Source organism: Onychostruthus taczanowskii, unplaced genomic scaffold (genome assembly GCF_017590055.1).
Source record: "Onychostruthus taczanowskii isolate IOZ18803 unplaced genomic scaffold, ASM1759005v1 scaffold9, whole genome shotgun sequence".
In the NCBI taxonomy this organism is placed as follows: domain Eukaryota; kingdom Metazoa; phylum Chordata; class Aves; order Passeriformes; family Passeridae; genus Onychostruthus; species Onychostruthus taczanowskii.
The window spans coordinates 12753565-12781460 of record NW_024506993.1 but is presented as its reverse complement, the minus strand read 5'-3'; the positions used below and the strand labels follow the sequence as shown (position 1 = coordinate 12781460).

The 27896-nt window shown below is 36.4% G+C and overlaps 1 protein-coding gene across 1 annotated transcript in view; it reads right to left on the bottom strand.

The window, feature by feature from the left end:
- The window catches only part of ERC2 (ELKS/RAB6-interacting/CAST family member 2), a 283355-nt gene that overhangs the window by 101662 nt on the left and 153797 nt on the right, over positions 1-27896 (bottom strand). Inside the window, exons 14-15 of the mRNA XM_041425936.1 lie at positions 27231-27242; positions 15415-15550 (exon numbers count right to left, since the gene is read on the bottom strand). Coding sequence (XP_041281870.1) covers positions 15415-15550; positions 27231-27242 — 148 coding nt within the window. The remainder of the gene's footprint in view (positions 1-15414; positions 15551-27230; positions 27243-27896) is intronic.

Below are 27896 nucleotides of genomic sequence, written 5' to 3'. Positions count from 1 at the left end.
GCATGTCTGTCTTCATGGAAAGTGGTATTTACATGACCAGATTTAAGAGATACTTGTTAATAAGTGATAAAAAGAAACAAAACTATATCCTTTTCTTAAACCCCTCAGTGTTTTGGATGTCTTAATTATGTCATTTTGTAATCTGAAACACACACAAGGAAGGCTAAGTATCTAACATTATCACTTCCACTGAAAAATATTCCCAAAATGGACATGAGGACATCGTATCATTTCAGGTGCAATATTTTTCTTCAAATTCTGCTGTAATACAAAAATGGGAGACAAAACCTTCTGAGTTCTCCCTTCTCATCTCCTTATGCATGGACTGTAAAAATGCTTTTACTGGGTACAGAGATTCCTATCTATTAAGACTCGGAAACAAAAAAGCAGCTCTGGAAAAAAGTGTAAAGAAACAAAGAAAAGGGAAAAATTAGAGTTGTGTGAAACTTGGCTGTCATGGAATGTATGGTTCATCCAAACCTTTTCTTTGGCTTTGGTTCACATCCCAAATGTTTCTTTGACTTCTGGGCTTGAAGAAAGCCAAAACTCCAAGTGAAACATTGCCAAATCCAACATATTTTTGCAGGTTTAAGGTCAAAACCATGCAAACCCACAGAATTCCTCCTACCATCATAAATGAGCCTGAGTTTGCCAAAATGTTCTTTTCTTAAGAAAACCTTTTTCACTAAACTTTTCCCAGTGACATTTAAAAATTTAGCCATCAGTACTGCATTTAGTAACATGATTACATGGCTTCATATCATAATGTCTTTCTCATTCTATAACAGTTGTCGTTTTTGTTTTAACTTTCTCTTATGCGGTCTGTTTTTCAAATACTATCCAGTGCCCTGAGTTTGCAAGGAAGCACAACTAAGAAGCAATCCTTGGTCTTCAAGTTGATGCTGCTTTATTTCTTTAAACTATTCACTCTTTTCCAGGCATTTTAAAAACATGACAAAGTCTCAATGCCTATATTCATATGGGACTTCTGAAAAATATAATGACTTGTAAACTTATGAGGAGGAATGACTTAATTTTTTTGGAAAAGCAGTGGGCTTCTTTATCAACATATTATATAGGTAAATTAGTTGGTCAAATGCCCACTAATTCTACTTTTTAAAAAACAATTTTTCTTGATTTTTCCAATAACGATATCACATGTGGAGGCAGTTTTCCAAAACTTATATGGAACTCTTTTTAGAAAGAGATGTCACATTGGGCAAGTTAGAAATTCTCAAATTTCACATTTAATTTTCAAGAAGGTTAGCATGAAAACTGCTTGGTATTGAGAGGAACTTGGCCTGACTACAAACTCTCCCTACATTTAACAAGAGTTTGAACTTGGTGGTACCTTTCAACCTGAATTATCCTCAGATCCTATGATGACAGCATTGTTAATTTTAGTAATTGTTGTGCAGCATCTTCTGCTGTCACCTCACTGTGAGATACATCTTCCAATACTTCACCTGGAAAAAGGAGTTCTAGAAGCAGAACCTACCAAGTTCTTTTTCTTTGAACACCAGAACAAGAAATATCTTTCATTTTTTTGACCTCATGACCCCATTTTCTGAAAGAACTCTTTATATGCCTTGATTATCTTTGGCTCTAGAGATTCTCTGGCTGGCTTCCACCTTCTGACGCATTTGAAAATGACCAGTTTGAGTGCATTTCATTACTTATTCCTTATTGTTCTCCATGCATTTCAAGGTCGGCCAATTTGGGCTTTTTTTACTTGCCAGGTTTTATGATTGTTTTGTTTTTTTCAACTAGACAAATTTCAGTTTTGAGAAAGTTGGTTTTGTTTTTTAGTTTTTTGATAGCTTCCTTTATCCTGCTGTTTAATTGTGCTGGTTTCCGTTTGGTCTTATTAAAGCAGTTTATGATAGGTGGTATCCATTTCCTCTGAGCCAATATAATTTTCTTATACAGCCTTCATGATGCCTGTAAAGATTTTATTCCTTTGACTGTCTTTTTTAAAGATTTTTGATGTGTAACAGCAAAATGGATGCTGAATGTGACTAAGACTAAATGTCTCAGAAAATGCATGTTCCCTTAAGCAGACTTCCATTGGTTCATATTTCAAATATTAATCCTATGAAGTACTTTCCAGAAACAAACACACACTTCTACATTAACAGTAGTCTACATAATTTGTAAGATTCCTTCTGGATTCATACTATAGATGACATATTCATATTATGACTAGATTTTGTTCTATTACATTAAAAAAAGGTAGTGAAAAAGGGGTTTTTTTCCCCTTGGGAATACATATTCAGTGCTAAATATCTCAAATTTTCATGCAAATACTGAGCTATTTTTCAACATTTTAAGATTTTGAAAAACATTTACTCGCTCACTGAGTTTATTACTAATTACACTTTCCTATAAAACACAAATGCTATAGTTATATTCTGCCTGAATTACTGGCTTTCAATCACTACTTGAAACTTCTGGCCTCATGTTTTATACTCGAGAACTAGTTTGGGGAACAATAAATTTGAGGGGGAAAAATTAAGAAAACAGATGACAAAACAAAACACAAACTCTATCAGACACACCAAGACCTTCAGAACCTAGCTAGATAACACGGGTTTATACTTGCATTATCCATATCTTAGAGAACAAAGAAATGGTCACCGCACATTGGTAAAACCAGTGGAGCAGAATTTAATATATATGCACCGAAGGGATTTCTAGACTACCCATTAAAACTTCTTCCTTTCTCAGAACTTTCATGTAGCAATACTAACCCAAATACCTCTTCATTGTAAAAGATAAGGAAAACAAATATACTACATAGTAATACTGAATTTTAAATGTTTTAACTGAATGACTACTACTCAACTATTTTAAGTTAAAACACTGGTTTTATGTAAAACATTGCCCTTTCGATCTTGAGGTTTTTGCTTTGTATTTCAATGATGCTTCCCATTGAGATGAAACTCAACAGTATGGGATATTTCTGGTAGGCTCTGCTTGGTTAAAATACTAAGAGTGGAGATAGAGCAAAGGAGTTACAGAGGCTCCAAAAAGTCTTTGACTTTCAGCACTGCTCCCTCACAGACTGAAGGATTCCTATTCTTATTTTTATTTGGATTTTTTTAGGTTTCTGTGTGAAACCAACTGTAAGGTGAACGACACTGTGTAATAATACAGATGCAGGTTTACCACCTCCATGCCTGTCCCTGGGCAGAGGTCAGCCCTTGGTTGTCAGAATTCAATCTCTTGAATAGACCTGTGGATACATGGCAGCCTCTGGTCTCACCTCCCGGAGCTCCTGCCCGCGTTCCCATCCATCACAGGACCGCGGGCAGACCCCGGTGCCAGCATCCAGCCCTGTGTGAGCCCACACTGAGGGAGGCCCTGTGGGCCTGCACCCCCTGGTGAGGGCTCAGCCTGGCCTGGATGGCCTCGTGCCTCGGTCCCTGAGGGACAGGTGCCCCGTGAGCCACGCCTGACTGCTTGTGTCCCCTCTCCACAGGGCCCTGCTCCCTCAGCAGCTGCCCCCTGCCCCCAGGGCTCCTCGGTGTGCTGGGTGGATCTCAGTGGCAGCCTCAGACCTCAGCTGCCCCACAGGCTGCCCTGAGCTCTGTCCCTGCCACCATGCTGCCCCAGCTCTGGACAGGCCCCTGAAGAGCTCACTTGGCCCCATGGCCAAGGGGTCACTCCACAGCCAGCCCTCTCAGAGGGAGGAGGAATGACATTGCTGCTGGCAGTGCCACTGGCCCCAATGGCACCTCCTGGGGCCTTCCCAGCCCTGCCCTGGGTCTCCGTCCAGCTCAGCCCCTGTCCACTCCGACTCCTGTGCTGTCCCTGGAGTCCCCCCGAGTCCAGCTGCAGCCTCCTCACTGCCACCACCAGCACCAGCATGTGTACGGTCCCTGCTGCTGCTGTCATGACCAGGAGAGTGCTACAGCAGGGTAATTCTGCACTGGGAAGTGGCAGAAATAAATGTTCTTCAAAAATCTTCACGTCTGTTATCATGTCCTGGCTTCTGAAAGTACCACACAAAGCACAAAGAACGGGGAAATCACAATTTGTGGAATCATTCAGGAGAACAATCACATGAAATTTTCCCTTTTAACTCTTAAACAACATTTTCAGGATGCGAGATACATGATTTCATTTGACAGTCCACTGGATAATTTGTGTTTTAATTTAACAGGTACTTAATACACATTTCAATTACAGAATCACAAAATCCCAAATATGCTGAGTTGGAAGGGACCCATAAGTATCTCGGAGTCCGGTCCTGGCCCTGCATAGGACCATCCCCAAGAATCACAGTGTGTACCTGAGAGCATTGTCCAAACACCTCTTGAACTCTGACAGCCTTGGGGCTGTGACTAATGCCCTGGGGAGCCTGTTCAGCTCGCAGCCAAGAAGAACCTTTTTCTAATATCCAACCTAAACCTTCCCCGACACAACTTCAGGCCATTCCCTCACATCCTGTCACTGCCCACCAGACAGAGATCAATTAGATAAGAAAGAAATGCAATTTGCAGTTGAAAATTGGAACAGAGCATCTTAGAGCACCAACAATACACAAGTTAGCTTATGTTAGCCAGCTAAGCATAGTTTATAATTCATATCCACCAGAATGGATTTAGGATACCTTCATCCAGGTATCCAGTTCATATGTTCACAGCAAATGTTTCAATGCAGGAATCCACTAGGTGACGTTTTATATGACAGATTTTAGTATTCTTGTGAGGCACTTACTTCAAACTGAGAAAAAAGAGACCAAAGGGGAGTTCAAGTTGTTAGTTATCCTGCTTATAACACTAATTATTTTAGTGTTTATCAGTTTCATAAGAAAAGGTTAACAAAGCTATCATGTATAAAAGATCAAAGCCTATGTTGAAAGCACAAGAGCCAGACAACCTCTGAGCAATCTTTTCTAATGTCTGTATTAAGAGAAATAATTATATTTGCTAGGACTTGGCAGCCAAATGTTCTTATAAAAGAACACCCAGACAGAAAAGCCAATTTTGACAAGACTTACAGCTGAAGGACTTTCTCACAAATTACAATTCCCATCAACAGATCAGATGTAAATGATGAATGACAATGGACTGTTTCCATTTTTACTGGAGATCTGCTTTCTCAATGACCTTTTAAGTTTATTTTTTGTCTGTACAGGGTTTTTTTAATTATTTTTTCTTCATGTGAGAAATCTTTGTCTGACAAGGCAGCAGCAAAAATTGCACTAACTTTAGTAGAGCCAGGAATTCACTCCATGTGCAGGAACACACAAAATTCTTTCTTCAAAATGAAGAGACTATAGCACTCATGTGACACACTATTCACATTGTTATAATGTCCCTTTGAAGTTTAAAAAAACAAAGAAAAGGAGGGGATCACAAACACCTGGCTTTTATCTCTGAAGTAACTTTTAGATGGTTAAATTATGGTAGTTCTCAATATGACAAAGGTATGTGACAGCTGAAGAGGAGGTGTAAAATGCTTCTTTCATTATGCCAATATGCAACTGTGAAAAGAAACGTAACTACCTGATGCCAAACAATATTGCTCAATAAAACTTTACTCCACTAAAGAACAAATGAATTAGAAAAGGCATTTCTAATTCATGTCACTAAAATGTCATAGAAATACAAAGAATAACTCAAAATGTATTTTTAAAAGGCAGTATGAAAAAAAAATCCCTATTCTGCGCATCGTTGTGATTTTTCAGATTCATTTTTATTGCTCATCTACATTGGACTACTATTTTAAAGTTCCTTTTTACTCCTATTTACATTTTTAAAGGTGTCATAGAAAAAAAGCTCTAATTGTATTAAGGCATTTATTTAGTGAAAAGATTGGTATTCAACAATATCCCAAACCTGTCAAGCTTTCTCCAAGGTGTTTGTAGAGGAGTCTTTGACAGATGCAGAAAGCTAAACAGACTTTGCCGAGGAAAAGGAGAAATGGAAAATTATAAACAGAAGTAATGGATCAAAGAAATGCTTGTTAAGGACCCTTGCTGTAACTTGAAAGAAGAGCCTTCTATAAAATTAAATATATTGCACTGCAGTGTTTGTTGTTGAATTATCTGATTATCTTGACAATTCTGCTTAAAAAGACAGCTGCTTCTCAGCTGCAAATATCAGTACTCCTATTTCTTCATGTGCAGCTATTATTCACCCTCCTCTGAGAATCAAGAGACTACTAAATTGCAAAATAATTAATATGGTATGTGATTTCCCTTGTCTTTCATGTTCTAAACACAAACTTTTGATCTCTCACTGGACTAAAAACTGTATCAACTTCACCTGCACTAAGTACCTCAATCAGTAACAATTCATTAGCAACATTTTTACTATCATGAGTAAAATATTCTCAGTCAACAGTTCAGACAAGTCAAGGGAATATTGGACAGACAAAGTCTGTGCTCCTTAATGGTTCCATCACACATCTGGGACACCTTGCACACAACCTTTATTTCTCATGCCTCAGTTTCATTCAGTATATTACTGACAAGTCTATTCTTCAAGATACTCTGAGATCTATTAAGAAAGCTTAATTTAACACCAGTATTTATTCTTTTTTTTTTTTTTTACCTCACAATGATATTTGGCCCTGGACTTTTACAAAAGCTTCTCAGAGCAAAGATGGGGTTACAATAAATAATAATAGTTTCCAAGGTAGGACAGGACTATATATGAAGGTGTTTTGCCTTCCCTCTCTTTCCAGTCTGTACACAAGAGAGTCCATAAGTAATAATGTATAAGGCTATTACAGAATACTCATAATGAGAGATAAGTATAAATTTAGCTTATTAAAAACCAACCAAAACAGTTCTACTTAGATTTACTCAAGCAGAACTTTTGTTGCTCACCAGACTTCAAAATGATCTATGGAGAGTGACAAACAGCAGCAGCAGATCTTACTGGCTACTAAACCAGGTAAATGCAAAACCAAATTACTGAACTAGGTAGAAATCTGAGCTTGATGCAGACCACAAGAAGGTTTTTGAAAAGCTTATATATTTTATATTTTCATCCAGCCTATCAAGCTTTCAACAAAAATGTTATAGCTTGTGAATAAACTACAAATATAAGGAAGAATATGGAGGAAGTTTGCACAGAAGTTAGGTAACTGGTTGTACTTTTAGAACATATCTACCTTTTTTGCTTCTTTATATATAAGAAAACAGCTTTCACTATATATCTATAGGTAACATTTATAAACAATGTCTCAATCGGAAAATCTGTGCTAATACCAATTGCCTTTACACTTCTTTTATACAACAGGGTTAAACATCCTATATTCATCTTATATTGAAAGCAGCTACACAAATAGGGTCAGACATTTTATTGCAATTTCACTTTGTAGAATTTCAATATAAATAATTGCCTTTGTCATTGATTATAATTTATGTCATATAGAGTGTTTAAATACATAATTTAGTAACGTATTAGATGAGCTGTAACTCAATGTAAAAGCTAAAAATGAGCTATATGTGCAATGCTATATTGGACAGTCATGTGCTGAAATACTAACATCTAATATAATGAGGTTATTGATGTAGAGTTGACATATAACTTGATTTGCAGATGCCCTACTGACTAACCTTTTGCAACTATATCTCAGTGTAAACTTGTGGTAATTATTGCTGGGTAGGGAGAGTTGGTTTAACTGAACTATTTCTTTTGATGCATGTGAATGCAATTGCCCCCTGGAGACTACAGGAGTCCTGCATGTGTGAGTTATTACATATTGAGGGGGAGAAAAGAAAATTGTATCACATGAAATTTTTTTCTGTTTCCCATTGTTGCAATTTTGTTTTTTCCAACAACAACGTTCCCTTCCAGTGCCTTGCCATCTATGCTCTTTTCAACTAACAAAACATATTAAAGTACATAGTAGAAATAATTGAATTAATTTAAACATAAAATACTTGTCAATAGTTGCAGTTCACAGATTTCTAAGTAACTGCAAATCAGCAAGTTCAGATTTTACTCCTGGGTAACTAAAGCCAGGAAATTAACATTATATAGACAATACTGAAAAACATTAAGTTTCTGATTTAACTGTAGAAACTGAGAAAAATGAGAAAGTATTCAGACTTTCTCAGACCATCTGATATGGGATGCCCTACAAGTCTTTGTAATAATGCAAAAAGTGTATTACAAATTATACATTACATATATTATACTGTGTGCTTACATAAAACCCCAAAATTAATAGATTGTGATATTTCTAAGAATAAAAATTATGTTATTGTACACTTACTCATATAATGGAACACACTAGTCAAAAGAAAGGATATGACAACTGCATAGAACAGTTTTGCTGATAATGCTTTGCCCACTACAATTTTTTTCATATTATATGTGGTTAGACCAACACAGCACAGAACACTGCAGGATTTCTATCAACCCACCACTTCTGCCAACTCATCAATTATGACAAAGAAAAAAAAAAGTTAAGGGGCTCTGATTCTAGGAGAAATTGGTCTGCAAGTGAGATTTTCACTTATTGTCTACAGGGACATTTTACAACAGGAGTGGTTTTGGCTTCTGGGGATTACACTGTGCAATGAAAACAAGTGTCAAAGTAAATCCCCCCAAAAAACCGACTTCTGGTATTGATCCTCAGACCTAACAATCAACCTTCCTGCCCTCTGTACATTCTCAAGTACCATTCTTCATCTGAAACCTTTTAGAAATATTTTCTTCAACATAATCTTAAACTACTGGCTGAAGTTCAACACACGTTTCAGTAACACATATGGAATTTATCCACAGCATAAGGAACTTCCACAGGCCAAGGAAGGAAAATTCCTAACTGTCCATCCATGTTTACAATCTGAATTTATATTTATATTATGTTGGAAATCTGAAGATAAGTGCACTAGCTGTGTCTTCAATTGTATTACATGTGTTTGAGTGGATTATCCTGAGATTTGTAAGTATGCATTTCTAATATGGTAATAATTTCTTAATACATTGCACTGCAGCATCACAGCTTTACTCATTTTTTTTCTTATTGCCTAGTCTCCACTACTACACTTGTGGGGTTTTTATAGATTCATTATCAATGAGTACAGAAAAGACTTTTATTAAATGTCTATTAAAAATATATGTTCAGCTCCATGAAAACAACCACTTCAAGAAAATGCAATTCCTGCCTTTTTCCTAGATATTTAGTAGAAAAAAAAATTGTGTGATGCTTATAATATGCTATACACTTTGCTGAAGGCTGGACATTTTTGAACTTGTAGTTTCTCCTACACTCTACCTTGGCAAAATCCACCTACAAACAGAGAAGGAGAGAATGCTGAAGTACCCATGAACACACCACTACTGCTCACAATTGTGTACTTTGCTGAGTTCTCCCCATTTTCTAGGACATAACTCTTGCTTTATAAGGGTGGAACTAACTGATACATACATGAACACTAATTTTCTTACAAATTGACTAATCTTCAGCTTAACCACTCAAATACAAAACATTACAGTCCCCAAAAAAACTGTAGTTTAAAGCATACAAAAAATAAGAGCATACAATATCATATGCTAGTTTTAAGGCATTAAAATGAAGAGAATTACGTAGATAAGTTAGAGAAAACTGGCATAAAATACTTTCACTTTTTTTCATATGTTCATTCATTAACATAATAGACTATATAGTGAGGACTTAGCCAAAAACATTTCAAAAATTGCTTACTTGCACTTGAAATTAACTCACTTGTTAAACAGTACTTGCAACAGCTTGAACAAATATACCCATTTAGAAAAATGGGTATATACAAATATACCCATTTAGAAAAAGAAACCAAAAAATTTAGTGCAAAACTTTGGAAATAAAATGGTTGCTGAAATTATTTCTGTATAGGCTGCAATAGTGAAGAGGACGCCTATAACACAAGATGATCACAGTCCTGAATCTTAAATGTCAGATGCACCATTACACTTCTGCTTTAATAAAAAGTTTAAGAAAAGTCTTGGTAAAATGAAGTTTTTAACTCATTACAACCGTAATATAAATTAATTTCTATTCTGCATTTTCCCCAAACAAGCCCATGGGTACTTTTAAGGGAGAACTTAGTTCTCACTGTTGCTTGCCACACCTTCTGAATTTGCCACTGAACTGGCTCCAACAAATATCTTACACAACAACTGAAGGACTTGGTGCAGCTGACTCTTATGCATACTTACAAAAAAAAAAAAAAAAAACAGCTTTTGTTTCAAAATATTCCTATCTGACAGCAGAAATCTTAGGGAGAAGGAAGACCTTCACAAGCATTGCAGTCCATAGCTCATCTTCCTCTTGTCTCTTAGCATATTTCAAAAGTCTGTCTACAATATATCTCATCTGTGTTTTCTGATTGCTCATATTATTAAGAAAGGAAAATCAAGAGAGGTCACCTCGTTCCCCTCATCCTCTGCCCACTACAGAATGGGAGGTATTGAGCAATTCTGCAATTCTACACATCAGAGCTAGACCACAACTTACAATTCACACAGGCAAATCATGGAAATAACAGGAGTGGTGTAAACAGGTAGAATCCCTATCTCACCTCTGTCTTTCCCCCACAAAAATTGCCAACCTTTTAAAGACAGAAACATACAGAACCCTGAGAATTATTAAACACTGAGAATTATTAAAGCTGTGCAGAAAGGTATTGGTCCACTTTAGGACAGATGCTTAAATTAGATTTTACTTTTAATACAATAGCTCATGATTTTAACCTCTTAAAAGGTTGTGTTTTGTCAGTGCATATGAATTTCAGCACTACTAATACAAAGCTGTGTGTTTATGCAATGAATTCTCTCCTGCCTTGTGTCAGCTCCGTACACTAATGCCTGTCTGCATAGCAGTCAGGACTGCTTCCTCTGTCTCTGAACTGATTACACTGCTCTGTTCATTTTTGTTTGCAAGACTTCATCTCATTCCCTAGCTTCCTCTTTTTATTTATATTATAGTATCAAAGCTTTTGAGACAATGCAGTAGGAAATACACTGCATTAAGAGAAGTCATAGCAAATTCATAGTAAAGTCAGATATACCCCTTGTTTAGGCCATGCTATATTATAAGGCACAGAAATAACAGACAGCAATGTGCAATGTCTTGGGTACATTTTATATTTTTAGAGCTATTATGGAACTGAGGATTATATGGTAAAGCACACAGTGACAAAGAAACAAATCCAGGGTTAAGGATTCATGCTGACTAGCTGCGAAACCTCTTGGGAGCTATTTTCAGTGATTAAGACATCACAGATATTCACATGGCAAGAATCAGAAAGCAGCAATATTAACTAGCCAGTTTTTTTATCTCTTTTGACAGGACTTCCTCCTGATCATGTTTTATTCATTACCTAAGACTACATTTCCAGCCAGTACAGAGCCATTGGAAAACTGGAACTCTTGCCTTGCCTCACTACACCCCATGAAAAAACATGACTGACAAGTGAACTCTGCTTAAAAAGTGAGGTATTTACACCTGGAAAATGTACATGTGTACACAATCTGTTCTACAGTACTGCAGGCATAAACCATTGATCAAGCTGCCTGTATATGATATTTGAAATCAATGAGAACTACACATTGTCTCACTCAAAAACAATTTTGTTAGTGAAATATCTCTTTTCCGCATGTGGACTTCCAGCCAAAGAAAACCCAAGGTACCTCAAAGAGAATTGTGACAAATTACCCAAACATTTAAAACATAAGAAGAGTCAAGAACTTTGCCAGCAGATCAACTGGAAAAAAGCAGGGGAAACACCCAGAAGCTGCAGATCAGGCAGAATAGAGCATTAAATTTATTAAACTTTTTTTCAGCTTCATCCCTGAACTTTTTTTGGTGACACATATGTATTGGACACTTTGCATAGGATTTCCACAAAGAAGTGTTTCTAGACTTAGATCACTTATTGATACACTACATCTATGAAAAGCATAATCAGACAAAAATGTACATTCAATTCCCTTTGAGCCTATGAAACACATGGGAATATTCTTATTGCACCCTCATTGCTTACTCTAGAGAAAGAAAATTACTTTTTTGTTGTTATTACAGCAGATTTGAAAATCAGAATCAAAACCAAATGGATTGAAGTTCTCAGTGTTATGCAAATGTTTCCTTTCCCAATTCTACTGAGGTACCAGTGTTACTGGAAGAAACATGTTCCACACAAGAATCAAGAAAAAAAATAATCTCAGGGAATAAACAAGTCTCACATCTCTAAGGTTTCAAGATCCTGTAGAGACTTGAAGAATTATGCACAAACCTATAACATAGTATCTGTATCTTTCTTAGCTCAGTGTTTCTCAAAAAGGCTTATCATTTTAAAGACAGACCAAAAAACGAGAGAAAAATGACGGCATGTTAGATACACCATTCTCAAAGAAATTAATGATAAAGTGTTCAAGGTTCAGCTCTCCTGCTGTGATGCTTTGTGTAATATATGACCATCGTGTCTGGCAAGATTTGCACAGGTCTGCCCTTGATTTGTATTAGGAAAAAACAGAAAACCTCACAACTATTCTTCATTCTCAAGAATTAATCTGGCTTCCTGATGTTTCCAATTTTACAGTGATCCAAAGAACCCCTCAAAACCACACCTGAAGCATCACTCACAATTACAGGTGATAGCTGAGGCAGACCAAAGTGAATTCCCTCCCCAGGCATCCCAGAGCACTCTCCATCACAGCAGTGGCCCTGGAGTGCTGTGGGATGGGGCCACGGAGACTCAAACTTGCCCTGCAAGCACTGACACTGGCACAAGAACCAGCTTTGAGAGGCTTTTTGAAAAGATTGCTACAAGCCTCAGGAACTAGCACATACTATTGAAGCTTCCAAGAAACTCTGCACAGCCCTCAGAAACAGCTGAATGGTTCAGCTTCAGCCCCTGTGTGAGCTGTACAGGAAGGGTGGCACTTGATTGCCTCAGTTTGCCCTGGGCATCCCCTGGATAGTCCATGGACAACCATACCCACTTTCTTATTTCATCTTTTCCACTACTTCTGCAAAAGGGACTGAGACTTGGCTGCAGTAAATGTAATTTGACCAGACTGACTGCTCTTCAATTCTCAGCTGAGCTTATCACCGCCAGCCAACAGCCAGCTTATCACAGCTAGCCAACAAATACAGTCATTACATCAGGCCAGAGAATTTTAGGATACACTTTTCCCCTAACAGCTCAATACATCATTCACAAATGTAACAAGCACACTGTAGACACAAGCAGTTAGTGTTATAAATGCATATAAATGCAGAGTGTTTCTACCAAAAGCAGTAGAAGTTATTAAGAGCAGTAAGAAAAGGTAGTCAAGTCTCTATGGTTTACTAAGATGTTAATTAAACATTTCTTGAAACACCACCTAATACTGGTTTTAATTAGCAGATGCATAGCACTCCTAGATTTTTTTTCAAAGTATATCACATGTGTCACAGCATTTGTCTCCCCAAAAATGCAGCCCCATTTAAATCCTTAGATCACTGCTGTTACTTTTTACACAAGCAAACTCCATGAAGAAAGAAAGGTTTTCTTTTAAAAATTATGAAAAACATTCCTTTCTATACTAAGGCTAATTGACCGGAGCTTTCGAATTCTTTTGGCTTTTCAACAAGTCAATCACCTGCTTATCAGATTCATAGAGCAAGACTTGATGCTCTCACCTAGCATTTGTAATTACTTTACACATATAAAACAAATAAACTGTACCAGTGGAAAACTTTAAATAAAATACATTCCTATCAGCAGAATAAAAGTGCATCAGACATGTCACCTGCACTGTGACATGACTATTCAATGTCACAGCATTTACTTTATTTGCAAGATTCACTACATTGTTTTTGTGAGCAGCAAAACCTCGCAAAATCTTGCAATCCCAGGGCAACTCAAGCTTCCATGCACTCTTCAGTGTTAAGAAATGCTTGAGAAGAAATAAGCCAAGGAAACTGGAAGTCTTTGACAGAGGAAATACAACAACTGTTTGTAGCAGCAAACTGATAACAGCAGCTGATTGCCTGTATGGCAGAGAAGGCAGGATCATCCCTACCAGCAATCCAGCAGCACAGACAACCAAGGCTCCCTTTTCTCCTGCTCTTCTTGCAACTACTGGGAATGCAATATATTACCTAATATATATATATATATTACTGAAAGTAATATGCTGAAGGACATAATTTAAAAATATTGACATTTTAAGGCACAGTAACAAGAAATAAACGTTCTTGGTTAACCGGTTTTCACAAACTCTTCTTACTATATAGATGCTTTACAGGAAATGAATGGAACAGAAGAACTGTACACCAGACAGGTATTTTCTTTCTCAATTCAAGCCATTCAGCCACACCACCTCCATTTGCTAGACCCAATCTCATCTCATGAGTAGAAATCTCCAGGTACAGCAGTTACATCAAAGATCCTGAGAATGGCTTCTATTCTCCAGTCATCACCCCACCATAATGCATTTCCAAAGAAATAATGAAAAATAAACTTAATTTATTCTCTTTACTGAACCACTATAATTTCAAGTAGCTGTTCAACACTGAAATTTTATTTTGATATACCAAATTGGCAGACCAAATCCTTCACAAGCTTTTATTGCTCTATCCTGTGCAGTGGAATGCATGGTGATGCAATCAGTATGTAATGACCAAGGCTGTAAAGTAAACGTAACACTGCACAGATGCATAAATAATGTATCATTTCCTGAACTTGATTCTGACATAAAGCTTCACCAACACAAGCCTAAAGAGAGATGTGGTGTTAATTTTTCCATTTTGCATATAGGAACACATGAGAAATACAACCATATGAAGCAAGAGAGGGTCAAATTCCATCCACTGGAAATTTTCCAGAAATACATTATATTAACCAGATCAAGGCAAAGTTGATATTTTGCACTGTAAATTGCCTATAAACACTGGGCATGGAGACACTGATGTTGTCAACAGAAATCAGCACTTCTCTTCGTGGTTTTTCACACTCAGATCTCAGAGTACTTCTTAAGTCAAGCATCAAATTTGTGGCCTTGAATACAAGTTCCCTGGTATGTAATGTATCACTTAAACAGATCAGTTTAAGAACATTCATTTCTCAACCACCAAACTCAGTAACTTACAAACTGTAGAAATTCTCCAGGAATAAATTTCAAAGCCTATCTGAAGCACAGAAGCTATATACTTGAAACTTTTCTTTCCGACTGTAAAAAAAAAAGAGTTGCTGATGTACTAACTGTGCAGAGGTCTTCAAATTCTATTTTTCTTTTTCCGTAACTAAATAGTAAATATTTCATGGATACAACTGAGGTGAGCAGTGCATCCTGTGGTAGAAAAGGAAGGAACCATCAGCTCTTTGTGGGCACAGACTCTTTACACACTCTGGAACACACACACTGGAACAGAAGTGTATTTTCTTACATAGGTTTAAAAAAAACTGAAAAATAAACTCACTTGTAAATGTTGAGAGTTGTCAGTCATATTGTCCTCTCGCCTACGAACTTCTTCCAACAACTGTGCATTCTTCTTTTTCTCCAATTGCTGATTGTGCTTCAGGTTGGCAACCTTCTTGTTTTGGTCCTTCATATGTCTAAGAATTGCACACACACACACCCATTAGTGTTAATGACTGCAACCACTTCGTTTGCAATAGAGATTGATTCTGTGACTACAGCACAGGACATTGATTCTCCAACAGACACAAGTTTTCAAGCATCAGTTGCAACAATAAAAGTTCATCTTATTTTCAAGATGGCATATCAAAACAGCTTTCAATTATAGAGTGGTAGAGCAATTATTTGGGCTGACAAGATTTCCCCCTTTTTATAATTTCCTCACAAAAACACATACATATTCTGAGCTGTACACAGAAAAATTGTTGAAAGAGGGAGATTATCCAACAACCCTTACACACTCTGCATTCAGGAATAATTTTAATAGGTGCTTCAAGTGTTAATATCAAAGGAAGCAGAAGGTGACAGTGATGACTAATGTACATTGTGAAATTATATTTTTTAAAAGCTGGACTACAAATACAGTGTTTAGGCGGATTACAGTGTGATGGAGTAGGTCAGGTCATAAATATGCCATGAAGAACAAAGGATGCCTTTACAAATAGCTTTGTACATGACAAAATCATATCTATCATTTGCTGTAATGGGATTTCTTTCTAAAAAAGATAATCAACAAATCAATTTATGAACCATTCCTAAGGAAATGAAACAATCTTTGCCACCCTTACATGTTCTCTTTTGTTAAGACTGTATTAATAAACAAGAATTAATTGTTTCAATTTTAATTATCTTTTATTGTGGATGTTATTCATGAAGTTACCAGAAGCATTTCGGAGATTTAGCATACACCTTTTTAAGAAAGAAGGGAAACTAATTTTTTCTGTCAGGTAATGAAAACATATCCTTGCAGTAATACTTCCTACCTGCTTGAATTCTTAGATATTATTTTCCAGACTTTCTTTGACATGGAGGAATTTGCTCCCTTTTATCTTTAAAACACAAAAGTCACGTGCAAATTCCTAATGAGATCTACTCACTAATCCTATTGTGGCAAATGAAGAGAATATTATTCAATGCCCAAAAGGATCACTGAAAATCCCTCCTTTGCTTCCACATCAACAGCAGTGGAAAAAGTTCTAGAATACATTTCTTGCACATATTTTATTATGCTAAAGAAACTGGGTCATTCCACATTTACTTCTATCACTGGTTTCTTTGTCCTACCAGTGTTTTTTTCACTATTTATTAATGATCAAAAATTACAGTCAATTTGCAATCAATAAATGTGCCATGGTATTAAAAAGTCTTAAAAGATACTTCATGTAAAAGTTTGTAAGTATAGCACATTAGTGAAAATCCAATCAATGACAATTTTTAAAAAAGTACCATAAACTTTCCCAGGAAGAAAAGAAATGGACAACTAGTTGAAATATAGGTAATTTGCTTGCAGCTCCAAGTGAAAATCAGTTCCCTGTCATAAGTCTGTCTCATAATTGTAAGTACAGACTTACTCAACATAAAACCAAAATGAATATTGGAAAAAAAACACTTCCACAACTTCATATACAAATGCATTTGGCAGAAATTTTGGTGGTGCAATATGGCTTTGTGCTGTTAAAACATAAATTGGTTTCCAATCTCATGTTGAGTAAATGATAAATTCATTTACATTTAATCTCTATAAGAAGCTCAATTTATGCCAAGGCTAGCTGCTTCTTTCATCACCCGTGCCTCACACAACTTCCCATTTCAGCTTCTCTAATACCATACTGAAAAGTAGAACATGGTAAAGCTGCAAAGGAAAAACATCTGGTGCCTGAGATAGGCAAAATCTTGAAGAGAATGAAATAAAAGAAAGCTCTGTGGTAGACTCTCTTTATGCCAGAACTGGTTTTCTGTTCATTATGGAAATGAACAGAAAATGTTACAGTTAAAAAGCCCAGCTGAGGATTTTTCTTTAGACCTGCATTAAAAGACTGGGGAAGTTCAATGCAGCAAATAAGTACAAAAACATATTTCCCACCAGCTTTTTTTTTTTTTTAATAGCAAATATCAAATACAATCCAGTACAATTTTTGAGTTGCTTGCTCTGTTATGTTTTCATGTGGCTCTACTGTTTCTAAAATGCTTTTGAATAAAATAGAAGATTAGGATAAGTAAAAAGTATGCATGAGAAATAGAAAAATATTTGGGAACAGTACCCAATCAGGATAAAATATATGCCTTGACCATAGAGGATATATGATAAAATATTCACATAGCTTGCTAGTAACAATATGCTGATATGCATAGTTATGTCTACATTACTTTTTATCATGTGGAATTCATTTCATTTGTTCTGCTACACTGCTTGAATTTAAAGCTTTAAGACCAGAAAATTCATTAGACAAAATAAAATAAATAAAAGACTACTGCTTAAGACACATTCCTTTAAAATCTGAAGTGTATATTTTAGGGGTCTGGTCAATAGAATTCTTCTTACCATCACAACTTAATAATTTTCTGCTTATGTAGCATTTTCTGGTAGTGTAATTGCCCCAGAGCAAGAAGATTAAATCCACAGCTCTCTCATTCTCCACATTGTTATACTTCATTTTGAAGTCAGGCATCTATTCTCTGTTTGGGTTAATTTTATTATCTTGTTATCATTATTATTATTTATCTATTCTCTTTCAGGTTAATTCTTTAACCTCTGAGCCAGACATTACAGTCATCCCAAGCTATTTAAAACCCACCACTCTGCTGCATTTGCGATTTTACAAATTTCACAGAAACCTAGCTTACAACCCAGTTCTGAAGCACTCAAGCCCACAGTACACTGAAATAGTGCCAACACTACACTTGGCTTAAGGAAATTATGTTGTGAGCTCATAAATATTTAAGAAACAAAGCAGAGAAAAAAAGCAGCAGAGATGACTAACTCTCTGCACAGATGCTTCATCTTGGCCAAACATTAAAAAGTAGGATTAATGACAGTTTTTCAGATAACAAATTTACATTTGTTTGTGTTCCTATGGTTAAAGCCAGTCAGCAACTCTTATAGAATATCTAGCAGCTTAGGAACAAAAAAGAACTCAGAGTGAAACTAAACTGTCTTGAAAACAGAGCTAGAATATAAACATACCTTGAATAGTGTAAAATAATTATTAAAAAAATTAAAAAAGGAAATTAGTTCTGTTCTGTTTCAGAATTACAAATTAAAGGATGACATCCTAGGCATCTCCTGACTCTTTTGATAATTCAGTATCAGAGATATGAGGATCTGCAGTATCCAACAAACACCCCATGCCATATAAATATGACATACCCACAATAGTGGCAGTCAATAAGAAGAGATGAACACAGGAAAAAGAAATAATTCTAAATAAAATCTTATTCTTTTAGTACATTAGACATTCTCTCACTCCTAAAGAAGAGAAAAAGGTAATATAAAGTAACATAACTCTTCTAGAAGCTACAACTCATTAAGTTTATTAATTTGTTATACCTAGATTAACTGAATTAGATTACCTAGATTACCATTTATTAACATTGCTCTTAACTGAATATTAATTCTCCTTAAACATGAGACTCCATAAAAATCAGCCTCTTCCTGAATCTGTCTGATTTGGGATAATTTTTATATTCTGAACACGCAGAATGCTCCACAGTAATCAATTTGCACCTCAACTGGGCACTAGACTTAAACTTAGGTATCTAAACGACAGCAATGCAAACACCTCTGTTTTCCTCAGCATCCAACAATTTGTTGAGGAAAGTGGCCTCAGAATGCCAGTGCTGGAGTCAACAGACTTCAGCAGCTCTGATTTCTCTGCTGCTGAAGAACCATCCTCTATGACTGCTAAATATTTAGATACACTTGGTGTATCACAGATCCAAGCATGACAGGAAAAGACAAAACATCCTCAAGGAGCCCTTTAGCTTTATCTCTTATGACATCCAGTCCAAAGGACTTAGAGCCCATCAGTCTTCCTGAGCAGACAGCAAGATGCCCTTACCTCAAATGCACTTTTCATTCTATTTAATCTTTTAACTGAAATGTCTCTGCAGCAAACAGACACCAGTGCCATGGAGACCCAGAGCCTGGGTCAGCAGGAAGTTAAATAGCAAGACAGTAGCACCACTTCGTTCCTGCTGGTATGAGTATAACTCTAATGCCTACTCTTTAACCATGTTTGGAGCTTTTCCTTCTTCTGGAGTAGCACACAAATTGATCTTGCAGTCTAACTACAGAACATGTAATTCCTTCAGTTCAAATTTTTAAGACAAATATTAAACACTAAGTTTTTGCAAGTGAGTAGCATTCAGATTTTATTTTACAGTAGTGTGTGTTGTCTAACCTCCAGTGCTTTCATCTCTGATAGCTATAGAAAATCACACTATTTCATTAAATTCCCTGTTTTAATTAGCCACCTGGGTACCTTGGCCACAAAGCTGGTAATGTCAGCCAAAAATAAGTGTTACATGTTAGTATAGCCTTTACTCTATTTCATAAAGGTTTTTTTGCCTCAAAGCATCCAAAAAATGCAGACATGCAAAATACTCCCAAGAGCAAAATCTGTAACATTTTCTAAAGGAATATGTCTCTGCAATAATTTTAATCATTTTAAACAGCATTGCATTGGGACCAGCTGTCTGCAAGTCAATCAAAAAATTCTCCAGTGTGTTAGGAAGCTGTGCTCCTCAGCAAATAAAAGATTAAAAAATCAGAGTGCAATGAATGTTTTCAGGGAAACAAGCAAAAAAAAAAAAATCAACTCCAAACCAACCAGATCTATTTTATGAAATATGACTTAGTCAATCTATATAAAATAAGAAAGCATCAAAATGTGTTTTAAAATTCAATATAGTACTCTTATTTTAAATGAACAAACATCACCCAATGTTCTAGGCAGGCACTGAGTATTACCACCATTGTTACTCGAAATTATTATCTCTTTCTCCTTTATAAATAGTCCACACTTTTACAAATGATTCATGTATGTGATCAATGAAACAAATCTTAACATTTTACTGGGCACTCTGGGTCTCAGCAGCTAGTCATGCAGAAGACCTGATCCTGTAAATCCCAATCATGTGAATGTCCATTCCAAATTACATTACTTCAGTGAGACCCAGTGGAAATATTCCTAGCAGTTCAGTTCTCACTGTGTTAAGAATGAGAGTCCAGGCAGGTGCTCCACTGAGTCATGACTAAACCAGCATAAGGGTATGCTTCAAAATTCAGGTCTAATTTCGTTGAAATCCAAAAGCTAGAATTTTACTAAGATAGAAGCAACTTAAGTACTGTTTCTAGCATTTCCATGGAATACAAATGCATTTGCTACTACCTATCTCTAAACCTGAAAAACAAAGCTGGGTTGGACATGGAGAGACTAAAATCACCACAAGAGATGTTAAGAGGCGTACTGACAGACACATTTCTGACACAAACAAGGACACTGTTTATTCACTTACAGCCCAGAGACGGATTTTTCTGTAGAAAATAGATATTGTCAGGATAAGAAAACCTCTACCTGTGACAGGCTGAATTTTTGATATAACGAAGAAAACAAATCCCAAACAAAAGCAATTTTTTCTAAAAGAAAGCCCTCATGCTTGGCTGCTGAATTGATTTTATAAGCTAGACACAGTCACTCTAAGTTTTATAATATGATAATAAAAAACTAAGCAGTGACTTTCTGTGCCATCATTTGCATTTAAAACTTTCATGTTGTTTTTCTTCAATCAAGATCATATAACCTAAAATTATTAGTGTCCAACACATCTTTTAAAATCTTGTGTCTCCTTATTCTTAGCTTTTCTTATTTTTCTTTTGTTACTAATACAATTGTCACACTGATAGCAAATTAAATACCTTACATGAATAAACAAAAGCAACTACCACAACCATTAAGAAATTAATTTGTCTATCAAATTTAAACATTAAAATCAGAAATACTCCTAAAATTCTCTTTTAAAAAGCTGACAGACTAATACAGATCACTATATAAGTATGGGGCAATCAAGTGTTTTGAATGAAAACTTCTTAAGGGAGAAATAAATAATAAATAAATGAGCAATCCTTGGTTTTGTTAAACATACTCAAAAGAAAAAAAGCAAAATTAAGAATTTTTTACATGTCTGTTGTCATAAGGGCCACATCACTTTTGAGGAATACTTCATCCCAAATCTCACGGAATTCCTTTCTTTGCATATCTGACTAACCAATTGCCATTCTATAGGAAAAAATCCTGTATATCCTCTCTCAGCATTGCCCTTCTTGCCCTCATAATTCCATAGCAGAAAATCTAGTAGACCTTATTCCCCTCTCTTTTCCTTTTCTCTTTAAAAGAACTACATTTTCCCCTCTCTCTTTCCCACTGAAAAGGAGCAGAAGCAAGACTTAAGCTCCCTTTACAATTGCTTAAACTTCTAACCTGTGTGACAACATAATCTATAACCCCACAAAACTTAATTTTTAAATGTGGTAGTTGATCCCATAACTAAAAAAAAAATAATCCATTCTACAATGACATAAAGGAAAATAGCCCAGCTTCCTTAGCACTTCTATTATCATTTGGGATGAGAAAGCAAGCTTGAGTGGATGGCCCCCAGAGAGACAGGAAAATATTATCAGCCTGTGGCTGGATCTCCCCTGCTGCCAGGAAGGCTGATGGGACATGAAGACTTTCCCACAGGAAAGAAGCTTATGAAAACTGAGCAAAATTCTGGAGCCTTTTGAGCAAAAGAATTTGGAGGCAGGTAATTGTCTCTGGTTAACCTTGACCAAACTGACTTTATCTTTAGCTAATAAAGGCCGGTATTTTCCACATGCCTGAAAAAATACTATCATAATAAATTAATACTATCTCTGATGGCAGAAGGATGCTTGCTCTTCTCTCTGCCATTCACCTGATGCTGAGACTATGGCAAAGTCCCATCACAGTTCATCTGCTCATCAGAACTGGCAAGTACCCCTCTGTGATCTCTTCATATCTCTTTGATAGAAAGAATGGAAAGCAAAATGACCAACACAAACATGGGACAAAAAAATCACCTAAACCAAGTAATATTAAAATAATTTTAAAATATCTTTAAAAAATTAAATCTTATATCCCTAATTCTCCAGCTGAATGCATCATGCCCAGAATTAGCAGCTAAGATAAATTACTTTTAGTATATTCAATGTTGTCATTACATTCCCAGCTCCTATTACTGACAGGTTACATAGCTATTTCAGTTCTATCCTGAAGGAGCAGGCTTGTAGCCCACAGAGACCTGTAAGTCTCAAAAAAAACCCTTCTTCCCATCCCCTTACACTCCTCCCTATTTTAAATCTCAATTGCCTGAAGGCTGGCTTCAGGTTTCTTAATATTCATATTATGACAATTTTTCAGTGAGACAATTGTTTTGCCCCCAAATGCACCACAAAACAATATTATTGTCCTGGGACAACCGAGAACTCTGCCTGGTAGAAATCAAGCGAGCGTCACACAAGTCACTGAAACATTTCTCACCTCACAGGCAAAAATGTGGGAGGAAGGGTTTACCTAACACACACTCTGGGAAGTTTTCCAAAATCTTTATTTAAGAAGTGTTTAGTCTGACACAGTTCCCTCCAAAGCCCTGGAGAGAAGCTAGAAATATCCACGTGAGGATAACGCATGAATGAAAGAGACGTACTAAAATCCTGTTCCAAACTATGGTTCATGTCACTTTGTTTCAAGGCAGATCTGCACTGCAACCACGGAAACTCCGACCCAGCACTGCTGTCTTCCTCAGCACATTCCTGCTGGATGACACTTTACATGAACATGTGTGAAATTCGTACCAGAAGACTCATCTGTCACACATCTCTCTCCTACACCCAGGATTGTCGTGCATTTTCTTCTGATGTTCTTCTTTAAAAAAAACCAAAAAGCACTGATGACAGCACGCTAGATGAGAAGGATATTTGATCTGATTTAATATGGCAATTGCTTGCTCAGCTATTTTATTAATTGAGACCATTAGCAATAACTGTAACCAGTTACTGGAAATAATTTGTTGCCTGAAACTTGCAACCAAGAAGTTGCAGCCCTGCTACTGGTCCATCAGGTCCTTCCCAGCTGTAGTCCAGAAAAGCTTTGCTCTTCAAAGTACAGAACTAACAAAACATCTCCACACAAACAAATAAATAAAAAAAATAAAAAAAAATAAAAAAATAAAAAACCCACAACAGAAAAAGCAGCTCCTGACTCCAGTTTTTCTTTGCATCCAACTGCTCCACAGCATGTCCAGCCCAGCCTGACAGCAATCAGGATCACACCTCCTCTGCAGCACTCCATGTTTCATTGCAACTTCATTCTGGATCAAATCTTTTGATTGCAACTCCTCGCTCACCCTAGAAGTTCTCAGGATCAATCCAGCCATTATCATCCAATACGTAAATCAAGCTTTCCATGCTTTTGCAGTAACTTCTTCAGACCTCCAAATAAATCAGGTACACTATGTATGATTCTTGTTCACACACACAAACTTCCCCTTACTATAAATTCAGATCAGGCATGTTGCTCCTGCACTGGGAAAGCAAACAATACCAGTGGAAGGAGTGGTTCCACCAACAGCCCAATTCCTAAATTTAGTACCCCTGTCTCTTTTCAGTAACAGCTTTTTAAGGGCAAGCTGTGCTATCTCACAAAGATTCTTCACCACACACCCCTGCACCGTGCACAGGGAATCCTGACAGCATTGAGCCCAGCAGACACCAATATCCCCAGGGAGTGCTCTGAGGCTACTTCATGCACAGGTTCAAAAGGCAGAGAAATCTGCCCTCTGGATCTTGCCTCTGAGGAAAACTAGTGGAGGCAGCAGGTCTGGAGAAACATAAGAAATACTGATGTCTTCAATCAGTAATCATGAAAGGGAAGAGTAACAGTGCCTTCAGTTCTCTCTTTCCCAGTACAGAGTTGTGGTGTCATATCCAACCAAATCCCAAGCTGATATTTTTCCTTCAGTGAGGTAGAGCTCTTTCCTCCTCATATCCACTTCATTCTGCATAACCATTTACTTTATGGAGTATTTACCCTCCAAATCAAATCTCAAAAAAACCAAATCAAATTACAAAATATCCTTCCTTATTTAAATAATTCCTTTCTATTTTAACCTTTGCAGGGCTTTCAGCAAACTGAAAGGGAAAGTCCAGAACGAGGCTGACAAGTTCAGTAGTGAGTGGGATGGAATTGAAGAACAGTGCAACATCTTGTCCCAGGGCCCTATTTGCATCTTTATTTTTCATCGTTATGATTTCTGCTTATTTTGTAATAAATTATTTCCTTTTTTTCCCTTAAAGTAAAATACCAAAGAAATAAACTTTCTACTTCACTATTTCTTAAAAAATGAAATTTACAAAAGTTTAAAACCTCACCTAAAATCATCTAAATCCATACAATCTCATCTCAAAATGTCATCTCTTTCAAAATGTTTAAATGCTAAAACATTGGTTCTGCATGTGTAGCAAACAGACTAAAAGAGAATGACATGTCAGCAATCTGCCTGTTATCCAACATGACAACTATGCTTCTCACTCAGAATAACCAGTCTCTCAGAAGAGTAATGTATATCACAGATTCTCTCAGTTTTCAGTAGTACACTATCTCCATTTCTCCAGGGACATTATCTTTGAACAACATATCACTCTGCCCTTGGAACCATCAAACTGACATTTGACAAAACCGTGGATGGCCTGTAGGTTAAATTTAAAACTCCATTGAACCTTCCCTTGCACATCTCACTGAGCTCTGGCCTCCCATAGAAACAATTAGGAAGGCCAACATCAGAGCTGGTGGGAAACTTTCTAGCACTGGTCAGTACAATTCACAGTGGAAAAAATATCCATCTCCTGCTTATCTGCAGGAAGAAAAGTGTGGGGAGTGTATAACCTGCTGTAACCAAAAGGTGTGGGGATGTCACTGTACTGATGGTTGTACTCTGAATATTTTTATCTTGTACAGACAGGTGCACATGAGGGCATTATGCCAATATATATCATTTTCTTGTTAGCCTACCACCTTTTAAAACAGATGCAGCATTTTTCTAACCATAAAAACCTCATAGGAGTATGGATGACTAAAATGACAGCTAAAAACATACTGATCAACAGAAATTATGGAAATTAATAGATCTGTTTCTTAAATTAAGTTTTGACCTTAATGAAGATTCAAGCTGAGAAAACTTAACACTTCACTGAATACCCACAATAAATTCTAATCATACTCTACAACTTATCTGGGACTCTAGGGATGGAAGTTGGCAGGGTTATGCAGACAGTTTGCTTCAACAAGGTCAGTTGGCTTTTTAGGTCAATAAAACATAACAGAAATTGCACCTCCAACTGCTGAACAAATGTTTCTGCATACCAATCATTGAATTCCAGTGAAATCAACCATAATGACAACCACATAGCATAATGGCTTACTTTAGGCTCTCTTGAGCCAGAGAGATTTTCAATCAATGTTGAATGGGCTCTGATAGAAATGCAAAGTGGTCGCATTCAGACAAGAATTTCATCTTGGCCAACTCCATAATAAATGGATTTAATTAAGTAAGAAAGATAGAGGAAAGATAGATTCTGAAAATAAATTGAAGTATTTTCACAATCTGGGTGTAATAACTATCCCTTCAAGCACATAAAAATGTGCTTGAAGTAGATAGACAGTAAATTTAGAGTTCATCCAATTCTTTGTGCAATTGATAAGCCTCAAATTTCAGAAACAAAACTTTTCAGGTGGAAAGTAATTTCTGATTGTGACATGTACTAAAGTGCATCAGGAGGAAAAAGAAGTCTTGGCATCTCTTTGCAATGAACCATCTTTAGCTGTGCAGTTTGATGACATCCCTGTCAGAGACTTATCTGACATGTCTGAACTGTGAATTGTGCTTGGTCTTGACTCTCCAAGAGGAAACATCAAAAAGATCTTTTAAGACTTTGCTACCTTACAATTTACAACCACCTATAAGCATGAGAAAGAAAATTAACACCGGGGCCTACTAAGAGAAAAAAATGTCAACCAGATCGATTTTTGCTTCCAACAAGCACAACAAGACATGTAATACTTGAAAAGTTTTCTCACAAGCAGTGTGCAAAGACAAACGCCAGCTAAACTAATCTACAACCTGGAAGAACTTAAAACACAAACCTGACTAGATGAGGTTGCATACAAACACAGCATAAAAGCACATACAGACGTGCATGTCTGTAACTTTACAGTTATGTGCTGGCCCAGAATCTGGCCAGCAAAAACAGCTACAAGTTTCTGAACCACTGCAACTCCTCATATTCTGTTTGTAAGCAGTAAAAGGGGCAATGGCAACATATTAAGAATAAGTCTCTGATCTTTGGTATAAATCTCTCTGTATCAATTGTCACTGTTCATTACCTGGTGCATTGCGCTATCTACTAAAAAATTATTCCAAATGTTAAACTTCATAAGCAAAGATAATATAAGCAAAGCCAAAAGAAGAAAAAATTGTTCACAAAACAACATACAAATTGAATATGTTGTTAATAAACATTATTTTTTCTTATAGGTATTCAAGAAAAAGATTCATTTACTGGAAAGTTTCTGGTCTAGAAATGAAATGACCAAAAACTTCACAATAGGGACAAGCAGAATAAAAACAACAAAATACAAACAGAAGTTAATAACGTGGAATCAAAACAACCAAACAAATGAAGCATCAATGAAAATCTTCATTGTGGAAGGAGCATTAAGTAGGAGAGCAGAAAATACTGACCTGGAAGTCAAGCTGGTTGGAGTAGGGATGAAAGCAGCAGTTTGGAGAAAAACAGATAGGGAGGAAGACAGCAAAAGAGAATAAAGTGAGGAACACATTAGTTCTTTTAAAATATAACAAGCAGATGTTATATTAGCAGATTATTTAAAAAATTAAAAAATAAAAAAATAAAAGGAAAGGAAAGGGAAGGGAAGGAAAAGCAAGAACTAAAATGAAATTTCTGCAGAGGTACATCCTTCCTGTGCAATGAAGAAAACAAACTCTAAATCAAAAGGGGGTCTTGTCACTAGTGGACAGCATAAATACATCCATATTTATAACCATCCAAATTCATATACACATCAAATAGAACAAATAAATTGGTAGCATTTGCTACCCCACAGACATCTTGTCATATGCCACAAAGTCTTTCATTTGAACTGTCATAGGCTGGTGACCCTCATTCATCAAGATTTCCAATGGCAGTCAAAGCAGCTAAACAATTTGGCAACTTGTTCAAAGATACTCAGAAGTTAATAATCAAAGATGAAGATTTGACACCCCACCGCAGAAATGCAGCTCCTTCCAATGCTGACAGCAAATTTTTAATTCAGTATGAAGAAGAGAATTATTACTTCAGTACTGAAAATACTCTGATTTTTAACAACTTTATTTGTAAAAAAACAT